General features: G+C 47.0%; 2 protein-coding genes across 9 annotated transcripts in view; one reads left to right on the top strand and one right to left on the bottom strand.

Annotated features, from left to right (window-relative positions):
• The window catches only part of LOC145337307 (uncharacterized), a 72,170-nt gene that overhangs the window by 53,368 nt on the left and 417 nt on the right, over positions 1 to 18,385 (top strand). For 2 of the 6 annotated variants that reach the window (XM_080182112.1, XM_080182110.1), the window contains one exon: positions 1,611 to 1,714. The exons of 1 other annotated variant lie outside the window; for it this stretch is intronic. In XM_080182112.1, the coding sequence (XP_080038238.1) occupies positions 1,611 to 1,685 (75 nt within the window). In that variant the 3' untranslated portion in view covers positions 1,686 to 1,714. Of the gene's footprint in view, positions 1 to 1,610; positions 1,715 to 18,385 lie in introns of those variants that run through there. 3 more of the 6 variants (XM_080182108.1, XM_080182107.1, XM_080182111.1) reach the window with 2 other exon arrangements.
• Positions 12,552 to 18,385, bottom strand: part of daxx (death-domain associated protein) — a 33,854-nt gene continuing 28,020 nt past the window's right edge. For all 3 annotated transcript variants that reach the window (XM_080182104.1, XM_080182105.1, XM_080182106.1), the window contains one exon: positions 12,552 to 14,102. In XM_080182104.1, the coding sequence (XP_080038230.1) occupies positions 14,043 to 14,102 (60 nt within the window). In that variant the 3' untranslated portion in view covers positions 12,552 to 14,042. The remainder of the gene's footprint in view (positions 14,103 to 18,385) is intronic.

Genomic DNA, 18,385 nt, shown 5'->3' with positions numbered 1-18,385 from the left:
AACACTCCCTCTTCCCTGACAGTGCCCTCACAGCAATTTCACCCTCCAATGAATGATAAATGGGCAGGAGTTCTGCCCCCCCTCCTCTCTCGGGCCATTGTCCTGCCTGAGAGAGTAGCCAGGAGTTCTGCCCCCCCCCTCCTCTCTCAGGCCATTGTCCTGGCTGAGAGAGTAGCCAGGAGTTCTGCCCCCCCCCCTCCTCTCTCAGGCCATTGTCCTGGCTGAGAGAGTAGCCAGGAGTTCTGCCCCCCCCCTCCTCTCTTGGGCCATTGTCCTGCCTGAGAGAGTAGCCAGGAGTTCTGCCCCCCCTCCTCCTCTCTCGGGCCATTGTCCTGCCTGAGAGAGTAGCCAGGAGTTCTGCACCCCCCCCTCCTCTCTCGGGCCATTGTCCTGCCTGAGAGAGTAGCCAGGAATTCTGCCCCCCCCTCCTCTCTCGGGCCAATGTCCTGCCTGAGAGAGTAGCCAGGAGTTCTGCCCCCCCTCCTCCTCTCTCGGGCCATTGTCCTGCCTGAGAGAGTAGCCAGGAATTCTGCCCCCCCCTCCTCTCTCAGGCCAATGTCCTGCCTGAGATAGTAGCCAGTTTCTCTGAGGGATAACCTCCAGTCCCTGCAGGACCCGAAGTTGCAGTGGACAGGACTGGGGTGGCTGAGCTGCTCTCCCAGGTTCCCAGGTCTTGGGGGTCTCGGGGCAGGGAGGGTAGGGGTAGCCCTAGGGGGTGGTGGACCGAGGGCGATTGGCGTATCAGGGAGAGACAGTGGGTGGGGGAGGGAGGTGCTTATAGACTTGCTAGTCTGTACCTGGCGGACTTACAATGCTGACCGAGGTTAGAGTAGCAGGTCCCAGTGGACAAGCATCTGCTCAGTCAATAGGTAATGGGGATTGAATATCGGTCATTTCCACTGTGTCCATAACAAGAACGACTGTCCAGTGTCAGCCTGACACACCAATACAAATATCTTTGTGAAGGGAAATTCAATTTACCTGATTTTATTATAGTTTCTATGAGGCAAGGTGGATAAAGGTGACCCTGATGTGGTGTACATGGATTTGGATAAAAGATATTGGATAAGGGGCCATATCGAAAATTACCACGCAAAATAAGATCTGATGGTGTTATAGGGCAGACACTGGATTGGTTAGCTAACCGGGAGCAGGGAGTTGGGATTATTGGGTCGTTCAGGTTGACAGGCTGTTGCTAGTGGATTATCACAGGGATCAGGGTCGGGGGGCAATGACCTCATTAACCAGGATAAATACATGGGATTACAGGGATGGGTGGGACTCGATGGGCCGAATGGCCTCTGCACTGTGATGATTCTATGAATAATGACTTGGGTGAAGGGACAGACTGATTACTAGCTAAATCTCACACCAAGCTAGACAGGAAGGTTAGTGTCAGAGGAGCTAAGAGTCTGCAGGAGAAAAAGAGTGAGAGACAGTGAAGGGGTTAATTGCCAATGAAACCACTCCAGCTCTGAGGGTGAGAGGATAACTCTAACCCAGACTGGTCTAAATAATCAACCTGAAAGCACAGTGCATTCAGCTAATGGCACTGCCGCATTCTAATCTTCTTCTTTTAGTGATTGTTTTGTGCATTCTTCCCAACACAGCCAAGTTACCAGGACGAGGATGAAGAGAGTGAAACCGATCATGAGAAAGATGTGACTGATCCTTCCAAAACCTGAGGCGGTTTTAGGTTGACTGGAGTGAGTCTCGTAAAGGATAGAGAGCCCTGACCTTCCCAGAAACCTGGCCCCGTGTTCAGAGGGTCCAGTTCCAGGACAACTCTCCAGGGAAATGCAGTGCTGACCTAACCATGTGTAACATCAACTTCACAAGCAGTCTGTCTGAGCTGAGGAGAATATCTCATCTTCTCACCTGTGTGACAGGTGGAGGGTGTGGAACCTGCCCTTCCTCTGGGTAACAGCAACAACAGCTTTCATTTATATAGTTACTTAACCCTCCCTGCTCGCATCCCTCCCCAAAGGGATTAGAACTCTAGCACCAAGCCACATTCAGACAGCTTTGTCAAGAAGGTAATTTTTTTCAGGAGAACTGGAGCAGTGCAGGGAGGGAGGCCCAGAGGAGCAGAGGCAGGGGGGAGGTTAGAGTGATGTAGGGGAGGTGTGGACATTACCGCACCAGAGACCAGCGGAGCTCAATGTACACACGGGGAGTGGGACTGTGTTCCAGTCAGGGAATGGACAGCAGGGTTTTGGATGAAGGAGTCAGCTGGAGGGCAGCCAGGAAGTTACTGGTGTAAAAGCAGGATGGAGGGTTTGAGCAGCAGGTCTCCAGGGCCAGTCCAGCCTCTTGTCTCTTCGGTCCTCCACCAGTGTGTCTGCAGCTCCCTCGACCCTATCTCAAACCTCTCCCCTCCTTGAAGACTCCTCCCTAAAACTGATCTCTTGGACTCAGCTCCTGATCCCTGTCCGACTATCTTCTTCTATGAGATTTTGTCTCATCAGCAAGGTTCTTCCAAAGTGACAGGCACCACTTATTGTCACTGGGATAGGCCTTCTCTGAACCACTACAGTACAAAGTATCATCAAAGTTCTTATACAACTGCTCAACGGAGATAGAATGGATCAAGAGATTTCTTCACTCAGGACGCTTCCTGAAACTTCCATAATATCAGATATAAATATGTACGTGTGTGTCTGCCTATATCCAAATGTAGAAATATTTTTTCAACATCTGTTTTTCTACTTTCCCATTCATTAAGAATAAATATTTGTATTTAAAAACCCACTTGTACTGATCTCCTGTGGTAAGACTGAGAACGAGCTGAGGCTGATGTATTATTGTCACATGTTTTGGGATACAGTGAAAAGTATTGTTTCTTGCATGCCATACAGTAAAGCATACTGTTCACTGAGAAGGAAATGAGACAGTGCAGAATGTAGTGTTACAGTCACAGCAAGAAGTCTCGCAACACCAGGTTAAAGTCCAACAGCTTATTTGGTGGGACAAGCTTTTGGAGCACTGTCCCTTCATCACCTTTCAGAGCGCTGCTCCTTCATCGTGATTTACCTGATGAAGGGGTAGCACTCCAAAAGCTCGTGCTACCAAATAAACCTGTTGGACTTTAACCTGGTGTTGTGAGATTACTTACTGTTTCTACCCCAGGCCAACGCCGGCATCTCCACATCATGTTATAGTCACAGCTGGAATGTAGAGAAAGATCAACTTAATAAAAGGTAGGTCAATTCAAAAGAAGAAGCTGTTCTTGCGTCGGTCGGTACGTGACCTCAGACTTTTGTATGTTTTTCCTGACAGAAGAAGGTGGAAGAGAGAATGTCCGCGGTGTGTGGGGGGGGTCCTTAATTACGCTGGCTGCTTTTCCCTGAGGCAGTGGGAAGTGTAGACAGAGTCAACGGATGGGAGGCTGGTTTGCGTGATGGATTGGGTTACATTCACAACCTTTTGTAGTTCCTTGCGGTCTTGGACAGAGCAGGAGCCCATACCAAACTGTGATACAACCAGAAAGAATGCTTTCTGCAGTGCATCTGTCAAAGTTGGTGAGAGTTGTAGCAGACATGCCAAATTTCCTTCGTCTCCTGAGAAAGTAGAGGCGTTGGTGGGGTTTTCTTCAGCAATGGGTTGGGGGTCGCCAGGACAGGTTGTTGGTGATCTGGTCACCTAGAAGTTGCTATCACTATCAGCTGTGAATCTGTCCTGTTCACAGCTCTGTAACCTGGTTAGTCACAAAGATTATTGTTGGTAGTGAGAGGATATTCAGAGATTATTCACTGTGTGACCCATCCACCAGCAGCAGACTGGGCTTGGCACCAACTAACAGCCATTTCTCTCATCACAACATGGTGAGGTGCAAATGAGGAAGCAACACTAAAGGGCCTTTATTGTATCAATCACTGACTAATAGACACTTGGTTCCTCTCACTGTACCCCCGCCCACTATACCTCACCCAGCAGCCCATTGATAACTGGATATCGAGGATTGGGCACAACAGGTAGAGCAACCAGAACCAGATAGTTCTTAGTGTCCAAAGATGTGTAGGTTAGGGTGGATTGGCTATGCTAAATTGCCCCTCAGTGTCAGGGGATTACAGGGATAGGGCCTGGGTGGGATTGTTGCCGGTGGATGTTTACTGGGTCGAATGTCCTCCTTCTGCACTGTAAGGATTTTCTGATTATATACGACAGGATTTCTTTTCAGTTATCAGCACTTACACTGAAACAGTAAATAGTTTTAAACAACTACACAAGTGTTTTAATTGAAATTTCCAACACGTAGAAGATACATTTCCCAATAGTTTGAAGTCATTTTTGACTTTGTTGGTGTTTTCAATGTTGAGGTTGTTGTTGAATTTGTTGGTGTTTTCACTATTCAGGTTGTTGTTGAACTTGTTGGTGTATTTAATGTTGTTGCATTTGTTGGTGATTCTCAATGTTTGACGTTGTTGAATTTGAAGGTGTTGAGGTTGTTGAATTTGTTGGTGTTTTTCAGTGTGCAGGTTGTTGTTGGCGTTTTTGCAATGTGGAGGCTGTTGGTGAATTTGTTGGTGTTTTTCAATGTTTGAAGTTGATGTTGAATTTGTTGCTGTTTTCAACTTGGAGGTTGTTGTTGAATTTGTTAGTGTTTTTAAACGCAGAGATTGAAAAACACCAAAGGTCAACAATCTACACATTTAAAAACACCAACAAATTCAACAACAACCTCCATATTATTGAATTTGTTGGAGTTTTTGCAATGTGGAGGTTGTTGTTGAATTTGTTGGTGTTTTTTCTATGTGGAGGTTGTTGTTGAATTTGTTGGTGTTTTCAATGTTGGGGTTGTTGTTGAATTTTTTAGTGTTTTTAAATGCGGAGATTGAAAAACACCAAAGGTCAATCTACACATTTAAAAACATTGTTGAATTTGTTGGAGTTTTCACAATGTAGAACATAGAACATTACAGCGCAGAACAGGCCCTTCGGCCCACGATGTTGCGCTGACCAGTTAAAAAGCAATGACCCTCTAACCTAAACCAAACCCTTACCATCCATAAACCTATCCACGGATCTCTTAAACGCCCCCAAACTAGGCGCATTTACAACTGCAGCAGGCAGGGCATTCCAATCCCTCACCACCCTCTGGGTAAAAAACCTACCCCTGACATCCGTCCTATAACTACCACCCCTTAATTTAAAGCTATGCCCCCTCGTGCTAGCTTTCTCCATCCGAGGAAAAAGGCTATCACTATCCACCCTATCTAAACCTCTAATCATCTTATATGTTTCAATAAGGTCCCCTCGTAGCCGCCTTCTTTCTAACAAAAACAACCTCAAATCCCTCAGTCTCTCCTCATAGGACCTCCCCTCCATACCAGGCAACATCTTGGTAAACCTCCTCTGCACCCTCTCCAAAGCCTCCACATCCTTCCTATAATGTGGGGACCAGAACTGCACACAATACTCCAAGTGCGGCCGCACCAGAGTTTTGTGGCAAATGGAATTTAATGTTGGCAAGTGTGAGGTGGTCCACTTTGGTAGGAAGAATGGTAGGAAGGACTATTACTTACGGGGCGAAAAACTGCAGCAGGCGACGGTGCAGAGGGACCTCGGGGTCCTTGTGCATGAGTCGCAAAAACCCAGCTTGCAGGTGGTCAGGAAGGCAAATGGGATGCTGGCCTTCATAGCGAGGGGGATTGAATATAAAAGTAGGGAGGTCTTGCTGCAGCTGTATAGGGCATTGGTGAGGCAGCAGCTGGAGTACTGTGTGCAGTTTTGGGCGCCGCACCTGCGCAAAGATATTTTGGCCTTGGAGGGAGTGCAGAGGAGGTTTACTAGGCTGATACCGGAGTTGAGGGGATTGAGCTATGAGGAGAGGCTGAATAAACTGGGCTTGTACTCATTAGAGTTTAGAAGAATGAGGGGAGATCTCATTGAGATGTATAAGATGATGAATGGGATGGATAGGATAGAGGTGGAGAGACTCTTCCCGCTGAAAAAAGACAGTAGGACTAGGGGGCACAGCCTCAAGATAAAAGGGGGGCGGATTAGAACGGAGTTGAGGAGGAACTTATTCACTCAAAGGGTGGTGAATCTCTGGAATTGTTTGCCCATTGAAGTGGTGGAGGCTGCCTCGCTAAATATTTTTAAGATGCGGGTTGATGGGTTTTTGATAAGAGAGGGGATTAAGGGTTATGGGGAGAGGGCGGGAAAGTGGAACTGAGCAGCGACAGATCAGCCATGATCTTATTGAAGGGCTAGATGGCCTACTCCTGCTCCTATTTCTTATGTTCTTATAACATGACGCTGCGGCTCCTAAATTCAATCCCCCTACCAATAAACGCCAAGACACCGTATGCCTTCCTAACAACCCTATCTACTTGATTCCCAACTTTCAGGGATCTATGTACACATACACCTAGATCCCTCTGTTCATCCACACTATTCAGAGTCCAACCATTAGCCCTATACTCTACACATCCGTTATTCCTACCAAAGTGAATTACCTCACACTTTTCCACATTAAACTCCATCCTCCACCTCTCGGCCCAGCTCTGCAACTTATCCAAGTCTCCCTGTAGACTAAGACACCCTTCCTCACTATCTACCACACCTCCGACTTTGGTGTCATCAGCAAATTTACTAATCCACCCGACTATACCCTCATCCAGATCATTTATAAAAATTACAAACAGCAGTGGCCCCAAAACAGATCCCTGAGGCACACCACTCGTAACTGAACTCCATGTCGAATACTTACCATCAACCACCACCCTCTGACTCCTATCCACCAGCCAATTCCTAATCCAATTTCCTAGATCACCCTCAATCCCATACATCTGCAATTTCTGCAGAAGCCTTCCATGGTGAACCTTATCAAACGCCTTGCTAAAATCCATATATACGTCAACTGCCTTACCCCCATCCACCTCTTTGTGGAGGTTGTTGTTGAATTTGTTGGTTTTTTTTGTGTGGAGGTTGTTGTTGAATTTGTTGTTTTTAAATGTGATTGAAAAACATCAACAAGGTCAACAACAATCTACACATTTAAAAACACCAACAAATTCAACAACAACCCCAACATTGAAAACACCAACAAATTCAACAACAACCTCCACATTGTTGAATTTGTTGGAGTTTTCACAATGTGGAGGTTGTTGTTGAATTTGTTGGTGTTTTTTTCTATGTGGAGGTTGTTGTTGAATTTGTTGGTGTTTTTAAATGTGATTGAAAAACACCAAGGTCAACAACAATCTACACATTTAAAAACACCAACAAATTCAACAACAATCCCAACATTGAAAACACCAACAAGGTCAACAACAACCTCCACATTCAAAAAAACACCAATGTGGAGGTTGTTGTTGAATTTGTTGGTGTTTTCCAATGTTGAAGTTGTTGAACTTGGTGTTTTCAGTGTTGAGGTTGTTGCTGAAGTTGTTGGTGTTTTTCTATGGAGGTTGTTGAAGTTGTTGGTGTTTTTCTGTGGAGGTTGTTGAATTTGTTGGTGTTTTTCTATGTGGAGTTTGTTGTTGAATTAGTTGGAGTTTTGTCAATGTGGAGGTTGTTGAATTTGCTGGTGTTTTTGTATGGAAGTTGTTGTTGAATTTGCTGGTGTTTTTGTATGGAAGTTGTTGTTGAATTTGCTGGTGTTTTTGTATGGAAGTTGATGTTGAATTTGTTGGTGTTTTTCTATGTGGAGGTTGTTGTTGAATTTGTTGGTGTTTTTGTATGGAAGTTGATGTTGAACTTGTTGGTGTTTTTGTATGGAGGTTGTTGAATTTGTTGGTGTTTTTCTATGTGGAGTTTGTTGTTGAATTAGTTGGAGTTTTGTCAATGTGGAGGTTGTTGTTGAATTTGTTGGTGTTTTTGTATGGAAGTTGATGTTGAACTTGTTGGTGTTTTTGTATGGAGGTTGTTGAATTTGTTGGTGTTTTTCTATGTGGAGTTTGTTGTTGAATTAGTTGGAGTTTTGTCAATGTGGAGGTTGTTGTTGAATTTGTTGGTGTTTTTCTATGGAGGTCTCCATCGTGTCCTCCCTCACTGCAGCTGTGATAAAACATTACTCTCCCAACCCTGTTCTCCAACCCTCTCTAATACACCTGAAATATTTGAATCTCGGAATATTAGACTGCTGGTCTTGTTTCTCTTTCTGTAACAGATACAACATCCTAGCTGTATGTACTAATCCAAGCTCTAAATTCATCTATTACCTGTCATACTCTTGGCATTAAAACAAATGCAGAACTGCTGTGTTCAGTAACCTCTCCCTGTCAGTTCCTCCTGTGTGTTACTGACCCTAATCTCTAATTCCTCCCTGCTCATTTCACTCTCTGACCTGCTGCTCTAGTTTAATCAGGGTTCCTGGAGATTGAAGGAGCATCACTCCTGCTCCTGGCTTCAATCACAGAGACTGAGCACAGAGAGGCTCTGAGCTGCTAAGAATACATCTTCATGTTGTTAATCCAGCTCATTCTTGTTCAAAAACAGTACCTTTAATATGACACTAAACCAACTGAACTCTTCATAAGACATTAATAGAAAATTAACTTTGGAATTAAGATAAAACACAAGGTAAATCCTTGTTCACCTCTTCCCCCATCCAAGGGTTCACCCATCCTTGCAGCCCACGAAGCCAGTCCAGCCTGCTGGTCAGACGATTAATGGAAGGATAGTCTTGTCTTCCTTCTGTGACAGGGACAGGCAGACCAATTCTTGATTGTTCTGGTGGAACAGACTTGTGGTGGTGCCCCCAATATCAGACCCCCTTCAGTGCTGTGCAGGAGGTGTGAAGGGGGCATTTGGAGTGGTCCGTTCAGGATGCAGAATTTTACCTGTCCTGAAATCAAGGCGGGCGAGGCTCACAGAATGGCATTCTCCCCTGGTGGGCGAGGTGGTAAAATACCACTCACCTGATGAAGGAGCAGCGCTCCAAAAGCTCGTGATATCAAATAAACCTGTTGGACTTTAACCTGGTGGTGTGAGACTTCTTACCGTGTCCAAATAGTCAATATATTTTTGCCCCCACTGCTGTTTAAAAACCAGTTCAATTAAATTAATTCATTTCAGAGAGAGTGCAGCAGGAAAAGGTTAAAGTGAAACCAGGACCCATCTCTGTCCTGACTCAAACTCAGCACTGATCCAGGAATAGGAGAGGCTTTGGGAAAAGGGGTAGGAGGAATGAAGGACGTGGGGAATAAAAGCCACTTGTGGAGGGAGAGGGGGACAGAGTGTGTCTGCGTGCGGGGGTGAGAGTGGGTGCCAAAGACAGTCAGAACTGGAGAGATCAATTCCCATCTCTCCAAGAAAAACCTTCACAATGTTCCTAAAACCTTTGACAAGCAGTGAGCCTCGCTCCTCACTGAGTAAACTCAGAGACTGCACCCTCTGTCCAGAGGTGCTTTGGGGAAATCTGGGGAGAGCAAATGAGCCAAGGACAGAAACATTCCCAGACAAAGTGCCTTGTGCCAGTTAGAAACCCACCTACCCTGAAAGTGTCAGTTGAGATTTATTTATTGGTGTCACAAGTAGGCTGACATTAACACTGCAATGAAGTTACTGAGAGACAGGATGGGGCATGGCCAAAATACTTAATTCAATAAATATTTTAAAATAGCATTATTTTTAAAAACTCCTACTCCAACACTTATACACAACAATATCACTCGGGGTGATTAGCCTTTCTTTAGAATGTCTTTGCTGCTTCAGGAATAGATGGGGGGGGGGGGGGGGGGGGGCAGAGAGAGAAGGGGAGGGAAGGTGGTGGTGGTCGTCAGGGGCTAGCTCCCCTCCACAAAGTGGTTCCCTCGATGGGAGACAGAGACCGCCCCCCCCACCCACCCACTCATCCAGACCCTCCCTCTGGTATTAAAACTAATTGAAAGTGACCTGACATTGAACTTGCCACCAAATACAGGAGACACAATCCACTCTCCCTCACTCCCCCACTAACCCTCAGCACCCTCTCCCCAACCTAACGTGTTATTTTTGCATCTCTTCCACATTAATCATTAAATGGAGCTGACTCGCAAGGAAGCGAGTGAGAGGCAGAGTGAACACCAGGCAAAGACACTCTCTGCTGCCCAGTCCAAAGCAGCTCTCAGGCCACCGAGTAACTAGTTTTAACTAGATTTTAACACAAGGAACAGTTTATCTGCACAGATCAAGGTTGCAGGGAGAACAGACTCCAGATAAACTGCCAGTTACAGAAGCTGCAGTGATGGTAGCTGCCAGATACACATTATCCAAAACTCAAATGAAGATCCCCCTCCGACTGCTGCACTTTGTATCTCGCCCTCTCCATAGACAGAGTTCTCCTTCATTTAAACCAGCCTGACCCACACCCAAACTCTGCACAGAGGAAAAAAACCCAGCAAAACATCCAGTAATCCACACTGTTCGTTATCAGAATTAAAGCTGACATGGGACCAAAGGCTGTTAGAGAATCACAAAAAAGTCAGACAAGCAAAGGCTTAACAGTTAACTAACTGGGAATTTGGGATTTGCCGGGTGGGGGTGCAGGAGGAGGAGGAGGGAGGGAGGGAGGGAGGGAGGGAAGAGGGAGGAAGGAGACAGATCTGTAAGTGAAATATTTACTGGAAGATGGCAGCAGGTTTGTTGTTGTGAACAGGGGTGAGGGAGCAGCTTCCCTGGGACAAGCAGAGGATTTCAGCGACTTGGGTCACTGAGGATTTTAAATGGATAAATGAAGGAACAGAATTAATTTCCAGAGGCTCAAATTAACAAAAAAATCAGAGGAGGAATGTAAGAGTTGTGAAGCAGAGTGGAGTTCTGCGAATGGGAAAAGCAGTGAACACCAGTCGAGTGAATAGCCCACGGATTAATAAATTCTCCAGAGAGGAGGTGAAAATATTTACTGGAATGATAGAGAGGTGTGTGGAATAGGCTGACACTGACTTCTCTACAGAGGGAATGAGGGATGACCAGATAAAAGGTTTGACTGTTATGAAAAGGTTTGATAAAAGTTTATTTATTATTGCCACAAGTAAGCTTACATCAACACTGCAATGAAGTTACTGTGAAAATCCTCTAGTCACCACACTGCGGTGCCTGTTTGGGTTCACTGAGGGAGAATTTAGCACGGCTAATGCACCCTAACCAGCACATCTTTCAGACAGTGGGAGGAAACCCACGCAGACACAGGGAGAACGTGCAAACTCCACACAGACAGTGACCCAAGCCAGGAATCGAACCCAGGACCCTGGCGCTGTGAGGCAGCAATGCTAACCACTCCACCCCAAGACAGGGTAGTTAATGAAGTTTCTCCTTGTTTGGGCGACTGGAAATGAGAGATAATCCTCAATGAATCCGGTAGGGAATTCGGGAAAAACATCTTCAGCCACAGAACTTGAAAGATTCACCGACAGAGAGTGGTTTTAGCAAGAAGCATGGGTGTATTTAATACGGGAGGAGGGAGGAGGTATATTCATGGGGGCAGATGAGGGAGGGTAGAAGGAGGGTTGTGTGGAGCTGGCAGTCACTGGACTGAAGGCGCTGTACATCGGTTCGAAAAACAGACTGGTACTTGCAACTGAAGATTAGCAAATCTCTCCAGTTTCTCAGTAAATTACACAGGAACTTAGATATCAAGAACAGTGACTTAAAAAAATTAGGTTTGATATGAAAAATGGTGAGGGGGGCGAGACAGGGTGAGCAGAGAGAGAGAGAGAGAAAAAGGGGGCAGAGCAGAGACAGAAAGTGGGGAGAGCAAAGAGATAGTTGGGGGGGGGGGTTGGGGGGTAGAAGAGCAGAGAGAGAGGAAGGACAGAGAGTTTACTGTTTATCAGGAAATAATTTAGTGCTGCTTAGTTTCTGCGTTGGTGGACTTTGGGATCTGAGCCTCCTGGCAGACTGTGGCCGAGTGCATTACAACAGGTAAACACTTCAGTGTGTGTCAGTTCAGGGGTAGCACCGGAATCCACAGTGTACCCCTTAAAGCTGTCAGCACCTCAGATGGATGGTTACCTCAGCAAACGTTCAAACCTCTACCTGCTTAACTTCACTACTACTCAAACACACTGCGCCTTCGAAAGTCTACTCAAAGAGGCAAAGGAAGACAGAGATTGCTTCGGAAGGAGGCTGGAACAAACAGTGCTTTCCACGGTGACAGAGGAAGAAAATATTGCATTTTAGTCAACATGCACAGAAACCCACGAGAAAACTGCGAGACATGTTCTGGAGGGCAACTCTAACAGGTCATGAATTGTGGAGAAAATAGCTGCACTTCATCCCTGACTGAGGAAGAATCTAACCCTCCCACAGTCAGGATTCAGAACTGCACAGCTGCATCCTGTAGCCAGCTTTGCCCAGTGCCCACATCAGACCGTCACAGTCTGAACCTCGTCGCCAGTTTGTGACGTAGTCTCTCATTACCCTCACCGTTTCCGCTAAGATCTTGCAAGGGGATGCACCTCATTGAGGTGGGAAATGCTGGAGGAAGAGTTCGACTCTGCCAAACCCAAACCCCCATCCCATCTCCTAAAAACATTCAACACCTGAAGCAGTTCAGATCAACTCTAAAGAAACAAGGGCCGCGAGTACATTTCCATTCACAAGACATTCAGTAAACCACCTAATGATTCATACTCACAGGTTTTATTAATTCACCTAGAGCTATTGGCAGAACTGCAGCCCGATCAACTCACGAGCTCTCGCCGTATACAATACATATAATACACAGTTCCCTGGGATTAGTAGCATCGGCACATTCCGTTTTCAGAGCGCCTGAGCCCCTTTTTGCTTCTCTGGGTCCGAGGATGTGTCTGGAGGGTGTTTCCATGTGAGGGAACAGAGCCCAAGATCGAGGACAGACAGCAGGTTCCAAGGAGGTGATTGTAGGAGTTCCGGTGAAGTTAGTAAACCAGCTCCCCTTTCTGCCCAGGATTGCTTTTTTGCAATTCAAACCTTTAGTACAGAAATGAGTGTTTTCTCAGCGGTATTTTTAAAAAAGAACTGTCTGGCGATACAAATTCTTCTATCAAAAGGACAACAAAAGGGGAAAGGGCAGGCCAGAAGGAGAGAGGGGGCAGCAGCCTCGAGGGCCCACCTAAGCTCAGGTGAAATATCAACCGACTGCACACATCGCCCAATTCACTGCTGGGAAAAAAAACAGGCAGAACAAGAGCTGCTGGCTGCACTGGGAGGGTGGATTAGAGTCAGACAGAGAGAGAAAAGGACCAAGGGAAGAGACCAGAGACCCCTCACCCCACCCCCACTTCTTACCCACATGGCAGGTGAGTCGACACCTCGAGTGAGGCCCACACCTGGGTCACGCCTTGTGCGATTGTTGCCTCATGCAGCAGAATCGTAGAGCTTTCAGAGAGATTGAGATGCAGAAAGTTACAACTAAGATGACGGAGGAGAATTTAAAGGTGTTGTGCAGTTAATTGTGGACACCAACACCCAGGGTAGAATTCACTTTCCGCTCAATCCACTTTTTCTTTTTTACAAATTTGGAAAGCACAGATATGAAAGGGTTTATGCGAACAATCAGTCCACAAAAAGTGTTTTTAATATATATATAGATATATATATATTCTTTAAAAAGTACTGCTAATTTTTCACTTTCAGAAAATGCATCAACTGCACTTTGTAAGTGCGTTCTGTAGAAAGCACCTTGAACAGAAGGTGGCAGATTAATTTATACATCAACTTCGAGAGCAAGCGCCCACCTTAAAGCAGGACAGAAATCCCCTCATCTCCCCACCCACCCACTCCATCCGGGAACACAACAAAGTGGGTACCTGGTCACTGTGGGGGTAATACCCCTCTCTGATTTATGAGCCTGGCCCCAGATATTTCAGTAAGCCGGGAGTTTCCTTGGGGAGTGTCTCCCCAAATTGGGGCCCAACTCAAAAATCTGAAAGGACAAAAAAAGGTTTGCCTGCAGATTTCATCTTGCAAAACTTCAAATGTACAAGAGAGGAGGAGAGGGAAAGAGAGGGAGGGAGGGAGAGAGAGAGGGAGCGAGGAGGCAGCACAGAGCATCAGTGCAAGCTTTCCCCCGTTTCCTTGACAATTTACAGAAACTCCCTGCCATCGAGGAGAGTCCAAAGTCCCTCAGTGCTTCAGTCAGAGTCTGACAGAACAATTATTTCTTCTGGATCACACTGAGTTGCCACATTCACCTGAAACAGGGGCAGAAAACACAAGAGGGTCAGTAAACAGAGCCACACACATTCACTAAACATCAGCGCTGCTAAAGGAAAGGCCCTACATTCAGAAACCACCTCAGCATGCATTCCTGTTAAAGCTGTGCTTTGAGAATCCTGGTCACTGCTGCAATGTAGGGGAGATTGTAGAGAGTGGCTTGTTGTTAGCAAGTTCACTGCTCACCCACAAGCAGTGCTGAGGCGATTGGTGCTAAACCCTGGCGTGAGGCACCAATATCTCTCTGCTGACCCTGGGTTTACAGCCCCACTGCCTCACAAACCTTGTGGGAAAGGGCTACCTCGGAAGACTAGCTGGATCAGCCACAGCAGGGGAGGTAGTATTGGCAGTCCACCAGCACCCAGCCAGGGACAGAGCTGCATTTAGGCCCTCGGGGAATAGCAGGGTAGGCCTGGGTAAGTTACTCCGTCAGAGAGTCAGTGCAGACTCAGAATCATAGAATACCTGCAGTGCAGGAGGCCATTTGGCCCATCGAGCCTGCACTGACAACAATCCCACCCTGGCCCTGTCCTGTAACCCCACGTATTTACCCTACTAAACCCCCTGACATCCTCTAACACTAAGGAGCAATTTAGCATGGCCAATCAACCTAACAGGAGGAAACCGGAGCAACTGGACGAAACCCAGGCAGACATGGGGAGAACGTGCAGACTCCACACAGACAGCGACCCAAGCCAGGAATGGAACCCGGGTCCCTGGCGCTGTGAGACAGCAGTGCTAACCCACTGTGTCACCGGGAATGGAACCCGGGTCCCTGGCGCTGTGAGGCAGCAGTGCTAACCCACTGTGTCACTGGGAATGGAACCCTGGGTCCCTGGCACTGTGAGGCAGCAGTGCTAACCCACTGTGTCACCGGGAATGGAACCCGGGTCCCTGGCGCTGTAAGGCAGCAGCGCTAACCCACTGTGTCACCGGGAATGGAACCCGGGTCCCTGGCGCTGTGAGACAGCAGCGCTAACCCACTGTGTCACCGGGAATGGAACCCGGGTCCCTGGCGCTGTGAGGCAGCAGCGCTAACCCACTGTGTCACCGGGAATGGAACCCGGGTCCCTGGCGCTGTGAGGCAGCAGCGCTAACCCACTGTGTCACCGGGAATGGAACCCGGGTCCCTGGCGCTGTGAGACAGCAGTGCTAACCCACTGTGTCACCGGGAATGGAACCCGGGTCCCTGGCGCTGTGAGGCAGCAGCGCTAACCCACTGTGTCACCGGGAATGGAACCCGGGTCCCTGGCGCTGTGAGGTAGCAGTGCTAACCCACTGTGCCGCGTCATGTATACTGATAGAAAAAAACACGCAAATAAAAACCACTGGAATGTCACCAAATCAACAAAATGTCTCATGGGCCACATGTAGCCCTGGGCCATAGGACGTCCACCACTGGACCAGGCTGTGTGGAAAGCCAGGGACAAAAGTAGACAAGGTGGTTAAATTAAGATCAGCGGATCCCCTGGTTTCCCATCCCCAGAAGACTAAAAAGGTAGGGTATTAAATTTGTTTCTTAGACCTTTGCTATAATTAAAGTGTCTTTGGTCAGTTACCGCAGGGCTGTTTGCACGTGCAACTAAATACCAACAGCTCGATGGACCAAATGGCCTCCTCCTGCACAGCAGGGATTCTATGATTCTGATATCCGTTCCCTTCAGGACATTAGTGAACCAGATGGGTCTCTTGGATTCAACGCCAAGAAACACCTCGTGAGATGATGTGGAGGAAGTGACAGGGATTAGTGTGTCTATAATGGGGGACTTTAATTCACTTCCATCTAGAAGGACAAGGGGCAGCAGATACATGGGAGCACCACCACCTGCAAGTTCCCCTCCAAGCCACTCACCACCCTGACAGGGGAATACATCGGCTGTTCCTTCGCAGTCTCTGGGTCAAAATCCTAGAATTCTCTCCCTAACGGTATTGTGGGTCAACCCACAGCACGTGGACTGCAGCAATTCAAGGTGGCAGCTCACCACCACCTACTCAAGGGGCAACTAGGGATGGGCAATAAATGCTGACCTCGCCAGCGACGCCCATGTCCCACAAATGTGTAACAAACACTGGATGTAGATGGGGACTGCAGCAGTGTAAAGGAGAGGCTCGAGTCCATTCAGCAGAATTTTCCACAGCAGGGTGTCCGGTCCAACAAGGAGACACTGAGCACCTGAAATTTGGGAATGAGGTGAGCCAGGTGGATCAGGTGTCAGGAGAACAAAATTGAGGCGGCAGTGACCGCTGTATTGTAAGGTTTCAGTTGACAATGGAAAAGGACAAAAGGAAAGGACAGCGTTAGAATAACTAACTGGGCCAAAGACAACTTCAAAAGCGGGTAAGAATGGATCTGTTTTGGATAAACTGGAATCAAAGATTAGCTGGAAAAATTGAAATGGAACAATAGGCTGTCTTGAAAGGAGAGAGAGAGAGTGCTGAGGCACAGTAAGTATGTATTCCTGTGGGGAGGAAAGGCAGACCAACCAAATCCCAAGGTCCCCCCAGTGGCAGAAGAGTTAGAGATCAAAAAGAAGCACATTATCTCAGGTGAACAAGAACCAGGCTGAATATCAAAGATTCAAATGGGAATTGAAACGGCAACTAGGAGAAGCAAAGACAGAGTATGAGCAGAGACTGGCAGCTAAAATCTGAAAGTGGAGGCAGTGACATAATGCATTGTCACAGGACTAGTAATCCAGAAACTCAGCTAACATTCTGGGTGCCTGCATTCAAATCCCACCACGGCAGATGGTGGAGTTTGAATTCAATAAAAAATATCTGGAATTAACAATCTACGGATGACCATGAAACCATTGTCAATCGTCAGAAAACCCCATCTGGTTCACTAATGTCCTTTAGGGAAGGAAATCTGCTGTCCTTCCCTGTTCTGGCCTACATGCGACTTCCAGAGCCACAGCAATGTGGGTGACTCTCAACTGCTCTCCAAGGGCAACTAGGGATGGGCAATAAAAGCTGGCCAGCCAGCGACACCCATGTCCCACGAATGAATAAAAAAATGCTCTGGGGGCTCAAACCGCACCATGGCAGATGGTGATTAGAATTTAATAACAATCTGAAGTTAGAAGTCTAATAGTGAAAGGATCATGAAAGGATATCTGCCATCCTTACTGGGCCTGGCCTACATGTGACTCCAATGCGGCCAACTCAGTGTCACTCAGCTTAAGGACAATCCCATGAATAAATAAAATATATATAGGAGGAAGGTAAGTACGGGACTGGCTAGGGGCCATGAGGGGATTTATACATGGCCATGGAGGGCATGGCTGAAGAATGGGCACCTGTCTTTACCAAGGAAAATTCATGGCAAGAGGGGAGGTCATTCATTTCAGTAAGGCGTTTGACAAAGTCCCTCATGGTAGGTTGATGGAAAAGGTTAAGGCTCATGGGATACAAGGACTGGTGTCTGGATGGATTAAGAACTGGCTTGGTAATAGGAGACAGATAGTAGTAGAGGGGTCCTTTTCTAGCTGGAGGTCTGTGACTAGTGGTGCGCCGCAGGGCTCAGTACTGGGACCTCTTCTATTTGTAATATACATAAATGACTTGGAAGAGGGAGTAAGTGGTGTGATCAGCAAATTTGCAGATGACACGAAGATGGCTAGACTTGCTGATAGTGAGGAGCAGTGTCAGGCAACACAGCAGGATATAGGCTGGTATACTGGGCAGATAAATGGCAGATGGAATTTAATCCAGATAAATGCGAAGTGATGCATTTCAGAAGAACGAACGTAGGGGGAAGTTACACGATAAATGGTAGGCCTATTAAGAGTACAGAAAAGTACACAAGTCCTTGAAAGTGGCAGTACAGGTGGAGAAGGTGGTGAAGAAGGCCTATGGTATGCTTGCCTTTATAGGGAAGGGTACAGAGTATAAAAGCTGGCGTCTAATGTTGCAGTTATATAGAACGTTGGTTCACCCGCATTTGTCACCAGTACTGTGTCCAGTACTGGTCGCCTTACTACCGGAAGGACGTGGAGACCCTGGAGAGAGTGCAGAGGTGGTTTACCAGGATGCTGCCTGGTATGGAAGGCCTGAGCTACGAGGAAAGCTTGGGCAAACTGGGGCTCTTCTCCTTAGGAAGGCGGAGGATGAGGGGAGATCTAATAGAGGTGTATTAGATTATGAAGGGTATAGATAAAGTGAACAGTGGTAAGCTTTTTCCTAGGTTGGATACAATAATTACAAGGGACCACGGGCTTAGGGTGGGGGGGGCGAGGTATAATTTGGATGTTAGAGGGAG

This window comes from Carcharhinus amblyrhynchos, unplaced genomic scaffold (genome assembly GCF_965287045.1).
Source record: "Carcharhinus amblyrhynchos unplaced genomic scaffold, sCarAmb.v2.hapA scaffold_45, whole genome shotgun sequence".
Lineage (NCBI taxonomy): Eukaryota > Metazoa > Chordata > Chondrichthyes > Carcharhiniformes > Carcharhinidae > Carcharhinus > Carcharhinus amblyrhynchos.
The sequence above is the reverse complement of the archived record's forward strand: the minus strand, read 5'-3'. Positions and strand labels throughout refer to the sequence as shown.